The sequence below is a fragment of the Strongylocentrotus purpuratus genome, unplaced genomic scaffold, assembly GCF_000002235.5.
Source record: "Strongylocentrotus purpuratus isolate Spur 01 unplaced genomic scaffold, Spur_5.0 spur5_scaffold_5, whole genome shotgun sequence".
Classification (NCBI taxonomy): Eukaryota; Metazoa; Echinodermata; class Echinoidea; order Camarodonta; family Strongylocentrotidae; genus Strongylocentrotus; species Strongylocentrotus purpuratus.
The window spans coordinates 2,440,923-2,463,310 of NW_022145611.1; the positions used below are offsets into that span (position 1 = coordinate 2,440,923).

Consider the following 22,388-nt stretch of genomic DNA (forward strand, 5'->3'; position numbering starts at 1 on the left):
TGCCGGCTTGGATTTGAATCCAGGATCTTGCAACTGAAAATCAAGAACAAATCATTCCTTTTTTATGATACTTTACCTTCTTATGAAGTACTGCATATCTAATTGATTTGTCATGTACATTTTAACAATAACCATGGCTTTATCTATGCAGCCATACATGGATTTGGTTTTGAAACATTCAAGGTATTCTTGAAGGCATAGAGATGTCATGGTCTTGAGGATATGTCCCTGGACCATGGATTAAAGGCCTTGGTTTGATTCTGCCATGGTATTAATCTTAATACCAAAATATTGATGGATATCACAAGGAGACAATAAATTAATAATCACGAGGGAAATATTCATGAAATGATTGTTCATTACATTAGGGCATTTCCTCTAAAACAAGGGCAGTATTACAGAATGTTGCACTAGATTCATGGCAAAAGGTATGTTATTTTATCACAATTATTAATTGCTTATATTCGTAAGAGGTGTTGTAGTCTAGTGGATACGTCACCAGACTGTGGATCACATGGTTCATTGTTCTAGTCCAGTAGCTGTGGCACTAACGTTAATCTACATTTACCACTCTCCATCCAGGTGTAGTGAATGGGTACCTAATAGATTCCTTGAAGGCTTTTAGCACCTTAGGACAGCTGTTACATGTACTTTGTAGGTGCCTTGGGCATCCCCAGGGAGGGATACATGCTAATATAAATGGAGCTATCTTTATTGTTATTATTATTATTACTGTTAATGCACTTTTTCTCCCGACTCAGTTGGAAGCGGGGAAGCCGCAGCCCTGCCCGGCAGCTCTCAAGAATAAGATCCTGGTGAAGAACAAGAAACGCAAGCACACAGATGCAAGCAAGAAACGAGCAGGTAAGGGATCACCCATGGCCGGCCGGGTCGCAGTACATGTTTGCCTACCTCTTGTACTCCAGCTAATACATTGACGCTTGCTCCCTCTGATATACCTTTGATGTGTTCTATGTAGCTAAACAAAATGTTAACTTTGTTTTCTCTTATAACAGGATCTAACCAGGAAGTACATCCTTTCAAAAGGAAAAAAGAACATTTAAGTCAAGTAAAGTAGTCAATCAAAGTGAAGAAGAAGAAGACACATTGGATAAGAGCCAAAAGGGATATATGTATCCTGCTAATGTACCACACGTATGATCATGTTACATTTTCCCGCTATTTAATCCATAGTAGTCTATGTAGTACTTGATATTTGGAATATATTTGTGTCTATGTGATGCATAGAAAGTAGAATACATAATATTACAAATTATTTTTTCAGTCAAATAAACATTAGACTGTCTTCTGTCTATGCCCCATGTACCGGTAAAACTCCTCTCTCCATGAAGACAAATATTACACAAAAATGAAAAGTCCTTCCATTGATTTGTCTGTAATGATGGATGCAGGCTAGTATAGAAACTCTCATCTCGATCAGAATCATGAACAATGTTTTAATGGAAAGTAGTTTCTTGTTTGTTTGTCTGATTATATAATGTGCTGAATTGTCCATCTTTATTAGACTTTCTGTATTTGCCTATTGAAGATAACCGTTTATACCACAGCTTCTAACTATATATTTTTTATAGTAGGTCTTGCATCCAGTTTTTTTTTTCCCGATGTGCATATATGTATTTATTCAATTTAATCATTTTTTACTTGTACATACATGTATACTTTTGCATGTGGAGTACGATACTATCATGCTTTTATCTCAATTAATCAGGCATTTACTTGAGCTTGTATAGAAGCAAGAGCTAATGTTTATTCACATGTAAGTCATGTTAATATAGAGACTGAGTAGCATGGTATGAGAAGACTCCCCTCTAGCAGTACAGTCTCTGTGGAATCAGTTGACTGATTGAGCCAGCCTCCCTCCCTCCACCATCCTTCAATATAGACAAATAAAAGAGAAAATAAAAGATTCATGAGTTGAAAATAGATTCTTCTCAAGAAGAGATGACACATGCAACTTTTTTTAATAAAGTGGAAATGAGACACAGTTTTCAAAGCATTCACATTAAATGGAACCATTCTCTGGCCCTTTCGTTTGATTGACACATGAGTTTGTATTTCACAAATCAGGAAAAAAACAAACGTAGCATATACACCCTAAGGTGTAATCTGATGATTGTGTTTTTTTGCAGAAAACTGGTGAATATATTCAAACAGAAGAGCAGTACATATTGCATAATCTGCTGAATATAAGATGTTTATGTCAATGCATATGTCATCCCCCAAACAACAACAACAACACCTAAAACCAAACTAACAAAGAATTGTGGACTATTAGAGCTAAATACAGCATTTACTTTGAATATCTCAGTCACACTGCCAAACTGACTCCAAACCTTGTGACTCATTTGGGCTTGATGTAGTATTGGTTTGGTTTATTGAGGGAGGGATGTTGGTCACGTTGATGTGACTGGGGTATGGCTATGGGCCTGTCTTGATTAGCTCAAGTTTACCAAATACCCCGCTATTTTCAGACTCTGGATATTATCCCAAAGCTCGAAATTGCCTCTTCACCAGACTGATACGCTCATCACAAACTAGATTGGATTGGCACAAATTAGCCTGCTTTTTTCCAAAATAGCGGGATATTTTGGAAACAAGACCAGGATTTCTTGGGATGTTTTTTCGACCAAATATCCCGCTAATTGCAACTGCGGGCTGATAAAGAAGTAAGTTAACCTGCGATCGGGATAGTTAAAATGGAGGGTTATTTGGCAAACTCGAGCTGATGAGGACAGGCCTTATGAGTGAGGGATTGTTTTGGTACCTATTTTCATAACTGAATCTGAAAGTTGGCAGCTGCTGAAGTTTCATGTATTTTAGACTCTGAAGATTGAATACTTCTGAAATAAATGATGCCCGTGGGAGAGATTGTAGGAGACAATGTTTAAATTTAGATATGTGTGAAAATGAAAGAAGCTAATTTGACTAGGAACACTTGATTGTGATGATGATGACTTTATATGTGTGAGTCTTGCTTTATATTATCAAAGAAGATCACAACCAAGGTTTATATTTTGGGAACAAACATTTAATTTCTAACTGACATTTTACAAACTTGATTTTGACTTGACAGGTGGAAGAAGATCGAAGGAACCAATTCAGAACACTTTGTTTTCCATGCTCACTTTAGAGCTAGTGTCATCTGAAGGTATACCATGTATACAATACTATGCAGGCAAATTCACTAATCTAAATGTACCATTGGATCAATTTAATACCTGGAGAAGCTTATCAACATTGCTCTATTCATCATACTGTATTTATCATCTGTATATATTCTTTTTTCTTCTATATCTTCGTTTCTTTCATATTAGTATATATGTACGGTATCGCCAAAAGTATAGACATGGACAAAATAATGAGATCATCAGACGTTCCATTAACACCGTCAGTATCATGACTACATTTTGTTTCTTTCTAACAGAGTTTGATATATATCTTGTTGAGAGTCAGAAGGTCATAAACTCTGTGTTAAAGTGTATGAGTTAATGCCCTCCTTGCTTCAAACACACGTTATACTTGAGAGAAGGATTTATTTGTATGAGGCAGCAGAAGCAAGGCTGATAATGCTGGATTTGTTAATGGGCTATTAATGTGTGGGTCATTCATTATAGCTGAGTTATACCTGTTATGTTTGCTAATTAATACAAGGTCCAATTAATATAGTAATTGAGCACATATCATGGGGGTATGGTAAACATAACAATGGTGATAATAATAAACATGAGCTAATGAACCATGTTTTTTTTATTGTTTTTGTTGCTGAATTCACCCATTGTTATCCCTGGATTCTAACTACAAATAAACATTTGCTGGATATTACTTCCCAAATGAACTAATAAAGATGAACATACAGTATAATTTGTGTTGAATTAAATGGAAATACATAGATTTATATTTTCATGAGATACACTCATAGGTATTGACTCTTTTCTTGCAGATTAAAACAGAAAAGTTGTGTGAAGCCGAGCATGACTAGGGGAGGTTTTGTTATGTCAATGAACTTATAATGAAATGGTGTATACAATATATGTTTAACAATTCATTGTGTGTTTGGCAGAAGGGTCTAAATGGATACAAAGACAATCAATGTTCATTTCAGAAATTGAATCCAAAATTAAGACTATTTTTGTTACATCAATGCTATACATTGAAGTAAAAACATTAAACAGTGATAGCTTTACATCAGCAATTTTAAGTAAAGAATTTTTTAAATGTCCAGAAACAACAATTGTGTTTGGGCTTTTCTGCCAAGTGAGCAATAAAGCATTTAGCACTTGCTTACCTGTAATGCTATCCTTGAAACATAGTATTTAAGGTCGACTTCATCCTTCCTGTTGATTTGATTGGCTGATGACTTTGATTGACAGGAAAGCGTCGATTTAGCTCCACCTCCTCTTTCACCAGTTCGTTTGATGCTGATGAATCGACGGAGACGCCGCCCTCTACGATGAGACGAGGTAGACCTGCATACTTTCTTTCTCACTGACTTCACCCATCATAGCATGCTTGGAGCATCATGCAGTACATTAAAGCATCAGTACCTAGTTGTCCTCCTGCATCAACATTTCTTATCCAGATGAAGCCTAATATAGCCTCAGTCTATTGATGTGATATGAATGTGATCCACTTTTGGAAGGAACTAACAATATCATGAAAATTTAATGTAAAATCACCTGGAATGAGTTTCTTAACAGTCTAACAAATAGGAAACAAAATTGTGTGGTATTTTCAGCCTCTAAATGAAGCAAAGGCCTGGGCCCCATTGCATAAAACTTACCATTGATGGTAACTTTGCCATCAATGGTAACTGCCATTGAAACCTTGATTTTGATTGGCTGTTGAGCCCTGTTACCATGGTAATTACCATTGATGGCAAAGTTACCATCAATGGTAAGTTTTATGCAACGGGCCCAGGTCAGCTTCAAATTAAGGACATTCATGCAATCACTACAATTCAGATCTGAGTTAGCATTTTCTCTGACTGGAAGGCTGACATTTCTTTGCAACAATTACACAATTTTATCATTCATGTGATTTTAGGTTGCAAATCTATATATTTTCTCATTGAATGATATTGCAATTGCTTCCAAAGTGAGTTCCTATCAGATCAGATAATTGTAGGATATAATGGGCTTCATGATGAAAATGCTACATGGGGAATCTTCTACTTTTCAATGTTGATGAGAAACTTAATGCTACTCAAGAAATGCTCTCAGTGAACCTGTATGGGAATGTTTCATTTGTAATTAATAACTACTTTACAAGTAGTTTACTACAAAGAATCAGGGGTAACCAGAGCCTACAGTTCTTTTAATGAAAACAAAACTCTTCCATTAGTACATGTACACAAGTACATTATCTACTTAGGTATTCAACTCATTTGGTAGATTATGGTTGAGGAGAGCCTTGGGAATTCTTGAACTCCCCATGTAGCAATTTTATCTGTATTTACAAAGAATGAAAGAGTGTAAGATTAAGAAGATTTTCCTTTCCCACTTGTTAGGATAGCTGCAAGGTGCAATGGGATAAAGATAGATTATGTCAGGATTTTAATTCATGCAATGGACATGGAGGACGGTGAGAAAGGGAGAGATCTGCTATGAGAATAAGCCTAGAGAAAGAAAAGACACTTGAGCAAGGGTAGGAGCAAGAGGGTTAAAGAGAAAGAGAGAGGGGGAGGGAGAGAGTGAGAAAGAGAGAGAGAGAGAGGGGGGGGGGGTTGGTGGAGTGGATTGGAGCATAGGGAAGAGCTGGAAGGAAAGAGAGAAAGACAAGAAGTTTGGGGTGATTTAGGAAGAAGATAGATAATGGGATATTCTAACAGCATGAAAACCCCACCTAGCTAGTCCAGGGTCTGGCCAATGTGATTTTAACAATCTCCACCAACACAACGCAACTCCTCCTACTTGCTGCTAGGTCAAGGTGGCTTGATCCCCAAATTACTATGCTCTTTTAAACAACATCTTAGGCTGGGTGTACATATTTTTTTATCATGCCATCTTCATGGCTCGCAGCAAGTGTAGGAAATAATATAGAGAACAATTGTCCAGATTGTGGACTAGCCCCGACCCACCCTGCATTCTGCATGAGGAAGCACACACATCAATACCAAGGGATTACGTTCAATCTTACTCAGAAAATTAAATTATTCTCTATTGGAAAGGAATGGGGGATCGATGTTAGCTTTTTCAAAACAATTTAAAGGAACCCATATGATGTGTACATTTGTACTTTTGGATTGTATTGTGTCAGTGGCTTTCTTCCCATGTTTATCCATTATTTGTTATCTCATGTTCTGTTGCCATGCAAGGGACCATGGTTAATCTCAAAACTTAAATGCACTCATCAATGTTATCTCATAATAGACAAGTCGTCTGATCTCAATACATATCGTCTTCATTGTGTTCCATGAAAAATGAATGATATAATTACTTTTCTATTTTATATCATGTAAATTTACGATCTGTTATGGGACTGTATTTCAATTGGCTCTTCATCTGTGTTTGTTGTGTCATTCTGTAAACGTTGTGTTTTTATCATCTGCATATTCTGAGTGATAGTGTTCAGACAAGGACAATCTGAGAAAAGTTTATCCATTCATGCTAGGTGTTATAATGATGATTGTATAGCTCTTTGTCTACCAGAAGTCAATGTTTCTAATATGATGTGGATGGCATAGCATGGTTAAGTTCAATACTCAATGCATATAAAGAAGGCTAAAAGACTAAATAAATGTGTTCTTTAGAGCACTTGAAGTCAGTTGAAGAGAAGACTCAAAACGGTTAATTAGGAGGATTAAATCAATAAAACTTGAACGATTTTTAAATTTCAATGGGACTGACACAAGACTTATAGTTTCTGCTGTTGAAAGATTGATAGTATGTACTATATACATTAAAAGGTAAGAAATAAAAAAACAATTGTTGTTACTGCTCACATACATTCCATTGTTCATAACAATATCTGGTATATGAATCAGTTTCATACATTACTGTACCATGTGTATGAATTACTTGATAAACAGTTTTATATGAACTGATTTTTGTAATGTGAATACATTTATTCAATCAGATCACTGCACTTTACGTAACCTGATATTTGATCAATACAACCTGTCACATGTTTACATGGGTATTCCAATGCATATTTGTACTTCTTACTCCAGTTCCACTAGAAGGAAACTGTATGATTATACATTTAGACCATTGCACAGGTACGTTGGAGCATAAACCCGTAACACTTTACTTGCTATACACATGTATTTATCCAAATATTACTCACTTGTGGTCTCATGTTTTTTTCTTCTGGTTTTCTAATTGTTTACAAATGGATATTTCCAGATTATTGTATGTGGAGATATAGAAGGGAATGTTGAGATCCTTTCAAATATATGATCTCAGAAACTTTCATCAAGAGAAAGGTCACTTTATTATTCCAAATATCATGCCAGTTTTTATCACAATTTTCTATATGATTCAGTTAATCCACCATTTTCTTTACAGATGTACTTCTAAATGGCTTTAATCAGCACTTATCTAGATGATTACAGTATTATAACAGACAATATTTAAGATTTTTCTGATTTGTGTATTTCATCAAGGAAATACTTGTTACTTCACTTTCTTCTATCATACGCAATACATGTTGTACGGTCTATAATTGAAAATTTTGAAAATTGTATTTTCATTTCCTTTCTAATTTCAAGTATTTCCGTAGTGTTTTTGAATTTCCAGTACATTGTATTACTTACATGTATTCATTTTGTTGTATTCTTTAGTCTAGGGCTCCAATATGCTTTATCTGTACTTTGGTCTCTTTAATTTAAGCTAAAATTGTTAGGTTATCACATTAGGATTCTATATCAAACACAATGTCTTATTAATATGGGAGTTAAGTTCGGTATCGACATTACTTTTTTTGTGACACCAGGTCGACGCCTTCAGAGCACTACATCATTGACCTCCATGGATAGCGGGGATGCTCCTTCTGGTGATAGTAGTAGGCCTACTCGGTCAGGTAGTACATCAAGCATTGTTGATCACATTCATACTCAACCCTTTTCAATCTTATCTTAATCATTAATTCATGGTGGTGTCACTTTCATCTCAATACAGCCAATGGGAACTCACAAACTGGAGATATTAATCAGAAAATTCTTGTCCTTCTATCTATGCCTTACTTCTGCAGTAGAGTTATCTCTTCGTAAAGATTTTAGATTCATACTATAATTTCTGATAAGTAAATTTCTTAATTCTCTTTCAAATCTCTGTATCTCAAGTATCTGTATCATTTCTGTTTTCAGCAAATAGGTCATCAATGATGGCAATAGGTGATTTTGTGGCTTGAAAATTGTAGAAAATGTCACACATAATGCAAATTTAATTTTCTTCGAGTTAATGTTATTACTAATGGAATAGTGCACTCCTACTATCTCACTTTCTCTTAAGCAGTTCTTGAAATTGAGGGCATAGCAACTCTCTTCAAATTATTAGTTACAAAGCTAACCATGTACCTACTGCATTAACAAAATTAAAATGCTGTATTTTTCAACTATGTAGTCGTGTATTTTCCCCTTTCTGCTTAAGAAGAGAAGACTCCACTCTAAGGGACGTTGTGTTTCTATAACAATTTCCTTGAATCTGTGTACTTATGAACTACTTATGAAAACATTCCCAACTCTGGAAAACATCATGTTGCTATCATCTACAAAGCTATCTAGAACTACTTCTACTTCAGTTTTAATTCTATATACTCTAGAGCTTGTCATTGACTTTATCTACCACAGCCTCTCGAAGAGGTAGCAAGCGTAAAATGCTCCTACAGATCTCAGAAGTGACTTATGATGAGACTATTATCCCAGACGACTCAGGTAACCCGGGCAACCTGTCCTGTTTTCATCTCTTCACAAAGCACTGCAACTTGAAAAAAAAATTAAAAAGCAAAAATTCTCTTCCTTTCTCAAAGCATTAGTAGTATGTTGTAGAATTTCACCAAGTTTTTCAAGAGAGATCATTGGAATATTGTACAAAATCACATCGTCTTGCTTCACAGATATTGACTAGAACTCGTCGATAGACATGTACACATACATGCATCAGTCATAGCCATATAAAGCTAGCAATTAATCCATACCATGCATTTTATCTTTTGTATCATCAAAGAAATCAAAGCAGGCATCAAAAAGTTTTAAAATTAAGAGAGGATAGATGCAAAAGAAAAAGAATAGCTTGAAGTTACATTTCAGCTTGTAATGGTGACAGACATCATCCAATGATCTTTTCATATGTCAGCTATCACACCAAACTATGCACGTGTTACATACCAAACAAGATGTTCCTGTACAAGTACTCCAATGTCTGGTGCATGTTTGACAACAAGGCTTTTGCATACCTTCTAACCTGACTTCAAATAGATTTTGATATAAGAAAAATATGAGAGTAGTAAATGCACATTGCCTTGTAAACTTTGTGTCTTATCTCTGGCTGGAAGTCTTATTAAAGATTGAAACAGCTTCTGATTTTGATAATTCAATTTTGAGGACCTTTATATCTAAGCCTGCAATTCGAAGAAGAAAACAAAATCTCAGTCATATGGTTAGCTATGCATTGCCTTTACAAATTTGCCGATTGTTGTTTTTGTGTGTGAGTTTGAGGTGTGAAGTGCATGCGCGAATAAAATAAACCATTTAAAGTTTAATTTCAGTTTTTATTCCCATCCTGTGGAATAGATTAAAGAGAACTTTTTATTTCAATTGCTTTAATAGTAAAATATTAGTTGTATGATTTGGAAAGAAAAAGCAGCATTTAATAGTAATGATCATGATTTAGTGTTATTGCTTTTTAAAAAACTTGCTGGAAAATAATAATGATCTGTGAGCCAATGTTCAGGACTGTATTCTTTTATGTGACGCCAATATGGCACATTCCATCATACAAGAATCTCTGATATGTTGGAAGTGTTTATTGAGGACTTGTACCTGTACCTGTGTGAGTGTGTGTTACAGAGAATGTTGTTGATTTGTAAAGCTTGCAAAGTTTTGTACTTGATTCCATGGAATGAATGGGTGAATAATATGCAATCAGTACAAGAAATAATCATCTCTTACATCTCATCTCCATATCAAGAATCCTAATATCAGTAGGGATGCAGGCAGGCAGGGGGGGGGGGGACAATGAATGAGAATCCTATGTTCTGTCTTGACATGCAGAGTCTTTTAGACACTGATGTTTGCCAATGTGGTTTGACAATGTTTCCTATTACTCACTTGGCCATACATTAAAAGAAAGCTTTCGTGCTTAATATAATGTATCCCTTATGATGGGCATAGAATAATGATTCCTATTACTCAGAGTTTGGCCAACTTTGGGCTTCTCTTTTGTCACTGAAAGTGATCTAATACCTCTTTCATAGTGCTTCTATCGGAGTCACACCGATGAAAATACCAATAAAATTTTCCTTATATAATCAAAGGTGAAACCGCCTTCTTTCCATTGGCTATTCTATCAGCTTTTTCTCCTCTGTACCATTCATAGTGGCTGTTTCATCGGATGCGTCCGGATGCATCCGATGAAAATCAGGCGACTTTGAAAGGGGTATAAGTTAGCCAAACATTGTGCTAAGACTCTTGACAGAACCATATTGTCTGTTTATAGCCAGAAGGGCATTAACTCATAGAATGTTACACAGGGCTAAGACCCTTCTGGCTCAAAAACAGATTATATTTTCTTCATTTTCAAGCAGTTTCCTTGCTTGTTGATGATGGGCAATGCCCATGAAATACCCAATAGCCTGACTACATCCCTTCATTTCAATAAAAAACAACAATAAAAGTCAAAGCCAAACCATCATATTCAAATATCAGCATAATTTCTTGTGTGATCAGTTGTGCATACCAAGACAGTTGTTATGTGCTCTTGTTAAGTATTGTCATTCAGTGAGATATTATAAGACGATCGAGAAGAAATATTCTCTTCATCCTATTCAAAAGTTTGAATTTTAACTCTTAGAAATGTACTAAAACTTAAGATTACAAGGATTTGGTTTGTACAATAGCAACAAGAACAACATCAATTGTTACACTGTTTTCTTGAGAAAGCCTCATTTTCATTCAATAAAGCTTCCCCCTTCCTAGACTGAAGTGGCTTCTGTCATCTAGATACATGCACATTGAATTTCTTCCACAATTTGTTTCCATCATTATTTTACACCTCTTACTTCAAAGCCAGATATATTACACAGATTTGTGACAGACATCTATGTATCTTGTATTAAGGTTAAAGTGCAGCTCTGTACTGATGTCAAACATGCTTTTGTTTCGCACTCATGTTTGTATTATATTAAGAGATATACATGTACGTTATTCCTGTAAAGCAATCTTTGTCAATTGTTTTATTCTGTAGAATGTAACTATTTAACTGACATTATGAGTTCAGAAGTGTTTGTGAAAAAAGTAATTATGAGGGAATGGATAATTGTAATTAATTAATGCTGCTATATTTTAAATGTATGATAGTGAGAAAACCATTGAATATGATTTCACTAATCACTTGCTGAATGTGTATTTATGAAGCACTAACACCTAAATAGCTGATCAACTTGTGCATTTGTTTATGCACAGTGATCTTTAACTGATCAAAAAAACATGTCTATTAAAAAAAAAAAACTTTTCCAGTCAGCATTGATTATTATTACATAACATGTATGATGAGCACTTTTTTTTTATTCTTGTGGAAAAATGAAGTGTCTCTTTTTTTAAAAATTAAGAAATGCCTTTCTTTTCTTTTCCAAGGGAAGTTGACAACACTTGTGTGAATGATTTACTGAAAGTTTTTTTTAATACTTTGATTATTTGTTAGCAACTTATTCATCTCTTTGTCTCCACATTCATGTGCATATTACTTCTTGGAAAAAACACTTGATGAAATATAAAACCACTAACAAAACCTTGCCGAGATACTATTTCCATCTGGTCTTTCATTTCCTTTTAGCCTTTATCTTGCTCATAATGACTTTCCTTACAGGTAATAGGATGTATCAACGGCATTATCCAGCTTGGGAATACAAGAGAGCTCATCTTTGCATGCTCTACCAAGTAACATCATATTATTAATTCATATCTTCTCCTTTAATGAATGACAGCAGATATCCGGAGGACTGAGACTGTCTCATTAGAAGCAGAAGGATATTATCTCATTGTTTAATATAAGGGTTTATATACCGGTAATACCCTTCTGGTCCTCACCACATGATGTATGTCCTTTCATGTCAGCTTTGTTTCTTACTAGCTGGCTGGCATGGGAGAACCCCCAAAGAGTTGAATGACTTTCCAAATCCATATTGTGCTCATCATTCATGCACCATATGTGCGTCAAACTTTGTGTTCAGTTTAGATTGAAAATAATGCTTTGTCTCTTAAGAAATGTCTAACCGATTGTTTTGAGTTATATTTTACCTTTTAAAAAAAATATTCAAAACAATGATATTTTCCAGATAGAAATTCTTGATCCTGCTACTTTTTCAGTTTTCTTAATTTTATTATTTTTGAAAGATATGAAAATATTTTAGGGGAGTGTTTTATTTCTTTATAGCTCAGAAAAACAGTTTGTTTTAAACTTGTCATTAATTTCCTACATTGACCATGTGACCTTTCTAAACCATTTTGAAGAAGAACATTGTCGGTTAACACAGTTTACTTCCTAAGGATGGTATGGTATTAGTTATTGCTAATTTATCATTTAAATTCCCCCTTTTTTGCAACATAATTTGATGAAAGGCAAAATAAGCTTGAGGGGAACCGATTCAGTGCCTATAGCTGTGGCTGAAGATACTAACATTGAAGGTATGGCTTGTGATCAGTATGTGACTGCATTGAGTACCAGACCAGTCTTCTGATTGGTTGTCAAGTTGTTTAGTGGTAGTCAACATGTAAATCATGATGGCACTGAGCACCGAATCATGCTATGTTTGGTCAATGAATTCATTATTTTTTTCTCCCTTATTCCCTATTGGTTATGCTGTATTCTTGGCCTGAAATATAGTCTGTAGTATATATGAAATGTGTAATATATTCATGAAGTTGTATACAGGATTCCCAGGTCCGATTAGTTCATCCTATATTGATGACATCCCTTAAACCCCGTAGTGTAGGAATAGACATTTCAAAAGATATTTGGATAAAAGTGAAACATTTCATCAATTAAAAAAAAAAAATCATATATTCTGTATCTTTCACTCCAAGTTAAAATCTAGGTTTGACAGAATACATATACATCTCAAGTAGGTATCTATTCTGTTGGCTTGTATTCACACTATCAAATGATAGTTTTTTACCTCAAAATTATTTTACACTTCTAAAATTTGGTTTCGCAAATACACCAAAAGATTTTTATTAACACTTTGATTCATGTAGGTTTCCTGCCCTCATCCCACTGACGCAAATACGCACATTTAAAAAAAAATGAAAAAATTCCCATATATCTAAATCTAGTACTTCACACAACATCAAAAGCTTTACATCTCTTTACATATCTTTACTAGTAAAGTATTATCAACTTCCTAAGCCAAATAAAATTTAAATGTTTTCTCTGATAAGTTCACTGTATATACTTTTGTATAGTAAGGTAACGTCCATTATACTCACATCAGAGGATTATGTATTATATGAAGTATACCATGCACAGTATGGTTCAATAAAGCTTATACCAGATACAGGGGTGCATTTTTGCACCCCTTCTGGACGATACCAGTATCACTTGATACCCCCCATTTCATTCTTCATTGATTCATGGATTGCATCTTTACATGTATGTATAGTCACATTAAGTTTGAGCATGAAGCTTTACATGATTATTAACACCACATTGCATATATATCTACCCAATGAGCACGGTATCATAATAATAACAATGCATCTTAACATTATGTTGATATACACTGCATTTTGTTCTGTATTCTGATGAGTCAAGTTGTTTGTGTCTGCGTTGTCATGTTAAAGCAAGATCACAAAGATATCTTTATACCAATATGTGATGCTTATTTTGTATCTCTTTGTTTGCACTCTTGCTTTTTTTCTCAAATTGATGGCCAAGTTGAGACATATTCTTGCATGTACTTTGCTTTAAAAACGAACACACACAATCAGAAATGTTGCACCAGTTTCATTTTGCACACAGAAGATTGGTTAATAATTTTTATTTTGCTGATTTATTCTTTTCAATTTGATCTGTCAGTACTCATGATTATGAAGATACTTGTTATTCATCTTTTCACATAGATATGTATTCTAATGGTGACATTATACAGCATGACACGACTCGCAATATATTTTGAGCTAGTTTATTGACTCTCCCCTATGTTCCTTTTTGCTAATCATCTTGTAGGAAAGGGAGTGAAGACAATTGAGGAGACGGCTGAGACACCAGAACAAAATGGAGAAGGTAATACTTTTAGTTTATGAATGAGAATGTGAGATGTGGAGGGTGTAGGGGCAGTAAAGTGCATTGCATTTCACTCAGATAGATACATGTTGTATAATGTTAGATAGACACTGAAAATGACAAACTTTATCTTTGGAAAAAAAAAAGCAGTTTAGCATTCCAAATAAATAATGTGCTAACTAAATACCTGTGTAAACCTGTACTATTCATATATATATATATATATATATATATATGTACCCATCAGGACAATGACTCTTGACTGTAGTCCTCAGACAACTATCCGTATGTAAAAGTGCCCCAGACAATAAATTATGTGTTTAAAAAAAAAAATTGTTATTAAAAAAAAGATTATTGTGTAAGAGTTCATGAGTATTTTAGGTATACGTGCATATTCTACCCCATATCAAATTATATATATATTTATATAAATATATGTGAGTGTGTCATGGTATTGGGGAAGAATGTCTTCTGTTGTACCCCACCCTAATTGTAGCATCTGTATCATACGGCTTTCTGCCTCCCCCTCTCCACCTTACAGGCAGTGTAATAAAAGAGGGTGTGTCACCGTCTACACCTGAAGATAAACCCAAAACATCAAGAACAGAAGGTAATAACATCAATCAATCCATTTTCATTCACTCTACTAATTGAAGATGTTGTGTCTCCTGCAATTTTGAGGAAAAACATTGTAAATGAATGCATGGATCAGGATTATATGCCACATTTAGAGATGATGAGTAAAAAAAAACTTCTTTTGTACGTTTCATAATTTATACACTATTACCCATAAATCAGAATAATTATTTTCTTACCCTTTTTCATGAAATGTTTGTTACAAATTATTTACTCTTGATAGATAAAGTTTATATCTTCTTGGAACTTAATTGATCAACCTCAATGACTCTTTAGATTGATCTTTTTTTTTTAATACAAAACAGTATTATTTATATTGTACACACACAAAAATGTATGTATGCTGGTATTTTGTTTAAAAGTATGCATGCTTAATAAATGTTTGTGATGTTTGTATATTAGTTGATATTTTCAACTTTCAAAACGTGTCATTGAATATCTTGGTTGCCATAATATTACAAATTTTGTTTGTGTGGGTAGAGATATGTATCATACATGCATATGATGTATTCTGTCTCATGTAATATATTGTGAAACATGTCTAAAATTGCTTGCAGTACTTCCTAAGAAAAAGCATGTACGGTACTTCATGTGAAATTTATGAAAACAGCACAATGGTAACTAAATTTGTGCAGTACTTGCAAAACTCGCCGCACTTGTATATCGTTTGTTTATGTCAGAAGGGCGTTAAGAATTTGTTCAGGTTTATAAGTTAATGCCCCTTTAGCTCCAACAGAGCATATCATCTTATTTGCATTATTTGATATTACCAACAGGAAAACCAGGTAGCAAAGTTTCATCCACCCCCAAACTAAAATCAGGAGGTAATACCAGTCGCTCTTCTCAATATATAACCCATTATGGCTGGTAAAGGGTTTGAAATAACAATATGATATATGTAATCTGTTGAGAGCAAGATGTTACCTTATATCAGTATACATAGAGTAAGTGACTTACAAGCAGGCAACATTCGTTTGGTGAATTTATATCCAGGGCCCCATCTTATACACTGTTGATATTAATTGCAACTTATTCGGGGGATTGATATTTATCTCAACTATGTAAAATAAGAGATAGGAGACTGCAAAACTTACAACTGATTTGGATCAATCGCAACTTTTTAAGGAGGAAGAAGAAACTATTTAATTATTTTTTTATTGCAAAAATAAAGATGAACATGTTGTTTGATTATGAGTAATATGAGACTAACCTTAGTACTTGTAGTATCTTCCTGTGTGCACATTGTATACACCCCCTAACAAAAGCACCAAGAGGGACAATAAAGTGCTATTTTTATCATGCATAATATGGTGTTTTCCATGTGTCTTAACATGGGCAATTATCTACATTAACAACAGAAGACTTCAGGAAGTTATACCATGAAAGACAGGTGCAAATGTAGGGTCTATATATAAAACTCATGATTTACTCATGATTAACTCCGGGATAGAGAGAGTGTGTATGTGTGGGTGTGTGTGAAAGAGAAGAGAAGAGAAGAGACAGACAGAGACGGACATAACAAGAGAGAGAGAGAGAGAGAGAGGGGGGGAGAATGGGGGATATGGACTTCCTACAAAGTAGATCTCTGAACAGACAGACAGACAAATGAACAAATAGAGAAGTCTAAAGACAGAAAGGGAGAAGAACACTGTCAAACATTTGCTAATTTGTTCCATGCATTGAGGCATATTGAAGACACTAGCTGAAGCTCCATCTGCTCCTGCTCCGGAAACGGTACATGCATTAAGCACTCTTTCATGCTTGTAATGAATGAATGAATGAAGACCTGGAGGGTGTTTCACAAAGACTAAGATCCACTTAAGTTGGACTTGAACTATGGCAGGCGATTTATACCCTTAAAAGTCTTGAACCAGATGTAAGAGGAAAAAAAACCTTGATGATGATGATGATCTTTAGATAACTTTTTTTCCTTCAATTATAAAGTATTAAAAAATGTGAATTCTGTAGATTTGTGACATCCCTTGAGAGACCAATGGTGAGAGCAACCAGTGGCATGAATAAGTTGATCTTAGTCTTTGTGAAACACCCCCCAGGTCAGACCTGAATGACATCAGTAACGATAGTGATAACAATAATATATTCCCATATCGCTCCCTAGTTGTTTATGTTGAGAAATAAGCTGTTGATTTTCATAGAAGAGATTTATTGTTTATATATGTGAACCAATAGTTTCACTCCATCGATGTTACATCAGTTCAGAAGAACACATTTTGAGCAGTTTTCATTCTGTTTGATTGACAGGACCTTAATGATTTTGTGGTGTGACTATTTTGATTGTTTATACTAACATAGTATAGTTCATTGTTATCATTATCATGATATTATGTATCCATATAGTTATAGTTATATTATTATGCATACAGTATGTGTTAAGGCTCATTCAAATACGAAGTGATTTTTAAGTGGCAGTTTTTTACAATGGGTAAATTGCAACTGCATGCAATATAGATCTTATGTGTATTATATTTATGTCATAAAAAAGATTAAATTATATAGCACACAATAGTTTATTTTATTTCAATACATAATTATAATGAAGATTGAGTGCATGAAACAGGTTGTTTGATTTTGAGATGGTTGTCGTCTTATAATATTTGTAATCCCCTTGTAAAATACAGGACATGACTTTAGTTTACGTGGCCTAATTATTGATTACGATTTTCAGTGAGAATTGTAATTTTGCCATCAAAGATTTATAAAAGAAGGAGCAGAAGGCAAATAGAACATACATTTCAAATTATTTGTGTATGATGATAAGACCTGGTGCTCCTGACTCTTCCTTATTCTGCATATTGATTAGGTTCCAGGGACCAGAGGCCAAAGTTCAAATGTCAAAGGTCACAAGAATTGCTTACTAATTGATATACATTTTTTTGTCATCAAATCCAAAGGCAGCAAGGATGAAATTGTTCCCCCTGTCTCTGAAAGGAAGACATCGAAAGGAGATGGTAAAGCCCTGATTCTCTTCATCAATACTTTAAGCACTTTCACAATCTTTGATTTATTATAAAAGAGAACCTTACCGGTATTGCTTCACATCTAATCGCACATGCTATCACATTTCCTTTACCGGTACTCTATAATTGACTGCCGTATAAATAATAATAGTTCATGTCACGTCCCAACCAAATGAAATATTTTTACCTCAAGTGTTGTGATGTTCAAAATTTGTTTACTGCATAATTGAAATTTATTGAAATTTCTAAAAACAAATTTTAAAGCATAAATGAAAGTGTATTAAACTGTCTAAATCAAGGGGAAATAGTTGCATCTTCATTACTTCTATCAAATAGATTTGTTCACAAATATCTGTACCTGATCATTGAGATTTGTATTAACCTTTATTTATCAAGAAGCAAATGGAAAGGCAGTTTGTTTACAATTAGTTTTGGAAGATGTCTTGACTGTTTGAGCTTCACCTTTTCCTTCTCACCTCACAGTCACAGTGAAAAGTGATGATGTAAAGCAGAGAAGAAAATTATCTCGACAGGAGGCACAAGGTAAAAAAGCCTTCACGGATATTATACTGGCTTATTATCAATAATGGGCAGTTTCCTTTTATTTCATTTAAAGAATCCGCACCCATTTATATTTCAAGACTTTTTATTATTGATTTTAGGGCATCTTATTATTTGAATTCATGTAATATCTTATATTGTCATCCTAATCACTCAATTATCTCATAAGGTACAATTTAAAGTACCCTATGAATATCAAATAATGCTTGAAGTGAGATTGGTATTCAGAAAGTGCAGCTTCTTTAATAGCAAGCTTGCAAATTTGAGTTTGGTGACAGCTCTTCATCCTTTCTCTTTTGATTTGATTTGTTTTGATTGAATGCATACCTTTTATTTAGAGAGAGGCGATTTTTCTTATTTCAATAGTGTTTGTTTTCTTGAACAAGATGAAGATACAGATACAAGTAAACCACCCCCTCCACGTGTAAAGAGAAAAATGTCAAAACAGGAAAGCGAAGGTAATAAACAACAACAACAGCAATTATCATGGATACCTGCATCTTAATTTTACATTTGTATATCAAACATGCATTAATCATACAGAATGGAATCGTGCTCTAATGGGATTTATTGAAATGCTTGCTATTTGTAAAAAAAATGCTATACATTTACTAATCATTGGCCAAAGAGATTTTAAGGGACTTGTTGCTCAACGGGTGTAAATGGGGGCTTTTCTCATTTCTCCATCCCTTATGCTCCCCATAAAACACCAAATAAAGAAAAAGAAAAGCAAATAAATATTTGTCACCAATAACGAATCTATGTTAAAGTGTGATTTCTTATTTTTCAAAAATAATATTTCTTACAAAATGAAAGGATAGTTTTGTCAGTTAAGAAACTGTGGAGGAGTACGCTTTCTCTGCTATTGCCAGTATATTGAATGTATCATTTGTTCATGGATAAGGACAGTAAGCATTCATATTTGGATTGTGGTTGTTTATCATTAGAGTATAATATGTTCATTCTCTATATGTGTGTATACATGCATCATTAAGTAATCATTACTACATGTACCTGGCTGGCATCAAATACAATGTAATGGTTGGCTCATCATCATTTGGTTAATGTGGTTTTAATAACATGTTCACTTAATTATATATTTTTTATTTTCTATTTGATTAATTAGTAAACTAATTTATGTATTCATTTATTGGTTTATTTATATGTATATTTATCTATTCATGTTTTTATTATTTATTTTTTTAAATGGGGGGGGGGGGGGGTGTTCATCTGGTAGACTGTTATGAGCCTCAAATGGTTCAATTAGGGTATTCATAATTAACCAGTCAGAGCACTACAGTATTTTGCATATTAGATAAGAAAGACAATTAACAAGAAGAGAATTTTGTGTGATTTTAATGCAACTTGTAATTAGCCTGAGTGGAGCAAAGAATTATATTGCTTGCCTGGGGAGATATTACAAAATGTAATGTTATGGATATATCATTTTGGATGATCATTTTCAGAGTTCATTGAAGGTTTAAGTATTATGAGTTATAATAATTATAACCTGTCATTTACAGGTTGACTACAGTGTAGATCTATGCATATTCCTTCATGTCAGTTTAGCCATGTTACCAGGAGGAATTGATGCTTCTCCTCCTCACTATCCTCATATACATGTGCTCATTTTTTTTTTGCTGCAAATTTGGTGTTTTATTCATCATGAGTAACTTCTTTACAGAAGTGGGGAAAAGAGAGCAAGAATGTGAAGAAGACAGATCACACAAAATTGTTTTCTACTTTTCAGTACATTGTATGGAATTGCATTTTGATTTTCAAAAACATCCTACTTGTTAAAAATACATTTTATATTGATTTGAAATGTTGTGCATTGATGTGGGTTTTTTCATCATATTAAGTTACACTCACATATTTTTCAAACATTATGTTAATGACAAATGTCTATCACATTTTTATATCATAATTTGCCTGTGTTACAATTTCGCTGATAAGAAATTCATTGTGTATATACACTAAAACCACTGAACCAGGACTGCCTATTCATGACATATGGAGTGTTTAAAGACATTTGAATGTGCTTGCAATATTTGCCAATCAAGCCCTTTTTCAGATCGTTTTTTTGTTTAATTTCTTATTTGATATGGTTTATTATATAACAACATGTTAATTTATATTTAGAACAAAAACTACAAGTTTTAATAACATGCATTAGAATTTATGAAGGTGGTTCCTTTTATACTTATTCTTGTGGGCATCTTCAATCATTATTTAAATATATACTGGTATACTATTATATCTAATCTGTTTGGGGTCAGAAAGGTGTTAACACTGTGGAAATGATATGAAAGGTGTTAACACTGTGGAATTGATATGAAAGGTGTTAACACTGTGGAATTGATATGAAAGGTGTTAACACTGTGGAATTGATATGAAAGGTGTTAACACTGTGGAAATGATATGAAAGATGTTAACACTGTGGAATTGATATGAAAGGTGTTAACACTGTGGAATTGATATGAAAGGTGTTAACACTGTGGAATTGATATGAAAGGTGTTAACACTGTGGAATTGATATGAAAGGTGTTAACACTGTGGAAATGATATGAATTGCAGCCCATCTGGCTCCAAGCAGATGAACCTCCATGTAAAACATAAAATCTCTCAAATATCCTAATCTGCTATTCCTTGTCATTGAGTCTGGGATTAATGGTATATCTATATCATGACATTGCTGCATAGGATCTGTTTGTATGGTTTTTCTTTTATTCATTAACATCTCTTGTTCAGTCCATGGTAATGATACAATGGTTAAATAACATGTTATTTTATTCATGACTGTTTTATGTGGTCTAATGACATGGATTGTGTATTGCTTGTAATGTGTTTTTGTATATTTTGTGGATGGGGACATTAACATCTAAGAGTTACACTGCCGATCTATACATTTATACTACCTTATTCTCATAATCACCTTGTTCTTTGAAGTACATGTATGTTTGGAAAGGTGAGTATTGGATGTTTTTGTTTGTTGTCTTTTCACCATTACTTCAGTACTGCTTCACAAAATTACCGTAGTGGTTTTGTACTTTTATGTTGTTTGGTATGAATTGCTTCATGTATGTATATTTTCTATAATTTAACTATGAAATGAGAGCACTGCTTCATTATTGTCTAGCTTCAATTGAAATCAAATTTATGTATCTAATATGGACAATAACATTTTTGAGTCTTGAATCTGGAATGAGTGAAATCACAGAATAGATTTTTTTAGAGAAACACGTTTGTCATGATTCAGATAAAAGTTCACTTTATTTGTAAGCCGTGCAGTCATATACACGAATACTGCATTCCTATCGTTCTGATCCTGTGACTCGTCTGCATCTGAAAAATGCAATTCAATAGAAAATAAAATCAGAAACAGCTAATGATATTTCTATTATGTTTACACCTCAAAGACAAGTATTCATCTACATGAAAAGTGCAATATTACTCATTGTTATTGCTTAAAGGTAATACAAAGTTTTGGTGTAGGGTCATGAATTTGGTTCAAATGAACATATTGGAAGTATATGCAATTCTACAATATTCAGTGATTGATGTCGCGGTTGAAATCGAGTCTAAAGTTATGAAATTATAAATAATAAACTCTTTAAGCTGTATAGCTCCCTCTCAAGGTCAAGATATTAATTATGCTATAAAACAATATTTCTTGACTAAAATTGAACGATTAGCTATTCCCGTTTGGAAATTATATATCACAACTACATATTCTGAGATTTTCATGGTCGCA

General features: G+C 33.8%; 1 protein-coding gene across 15 annotated transcripts in view; it reads left to right on the forward strand.

The window, feature by feature from the left end:
• The window catches only part of LOC100888919 (1-phosphatidylinositol 4,5-bisphosphate phosphodiesterase beta-1), a 131,924-nt gene that overhangs the window by 80,108 nt on the left and 29,428 nt on the right, over positions 1-22,388 (forward strand). For 5 of the 15 annotated variants that reach the window (XM_030999298.1, XM_030999308.1, XM_030999301.1 and 2 more), the window contains 9 exons: positions 762-864; positions 4,392-4,481; positions 7,954-8,040; positions 14,403-14,459; positions 15,001-15,069; positions 15,872-15,919; positions 18,008-18,064; positions 18,557-18,616; positions 19,021-19,092. In XM_030999298.1, the coding sequence (XP_030855158.1) occupies positions 762-864; positions 4,392-4,481; positions 7,954-8,040; positions 14,403-14,459; positions 15,001-15,069; positions 15,872-15,919; positions 18,008-18,064; positions 18,557-18,616; positions 19,021-19,092 (643 nt within the window). Of the gene's footprint in view, positions 1-761; positions 865-3,094; positions 3,170-4,391; positions 4,482-7,953; positions 8,041-14,402; positions 14,460-15,000; positions 15,070-15,871; positions 15,920-18,007; positions 18,065-18,556; positions 18,617-19,020; positions 19,093-22,388 lie in introns of all 15 variants that reach the window. The other 10 variants (XM_030999299.1, XM_030999304.1, XM_030999303.1 and 7 more) reach the window with 10 other exon arrangements.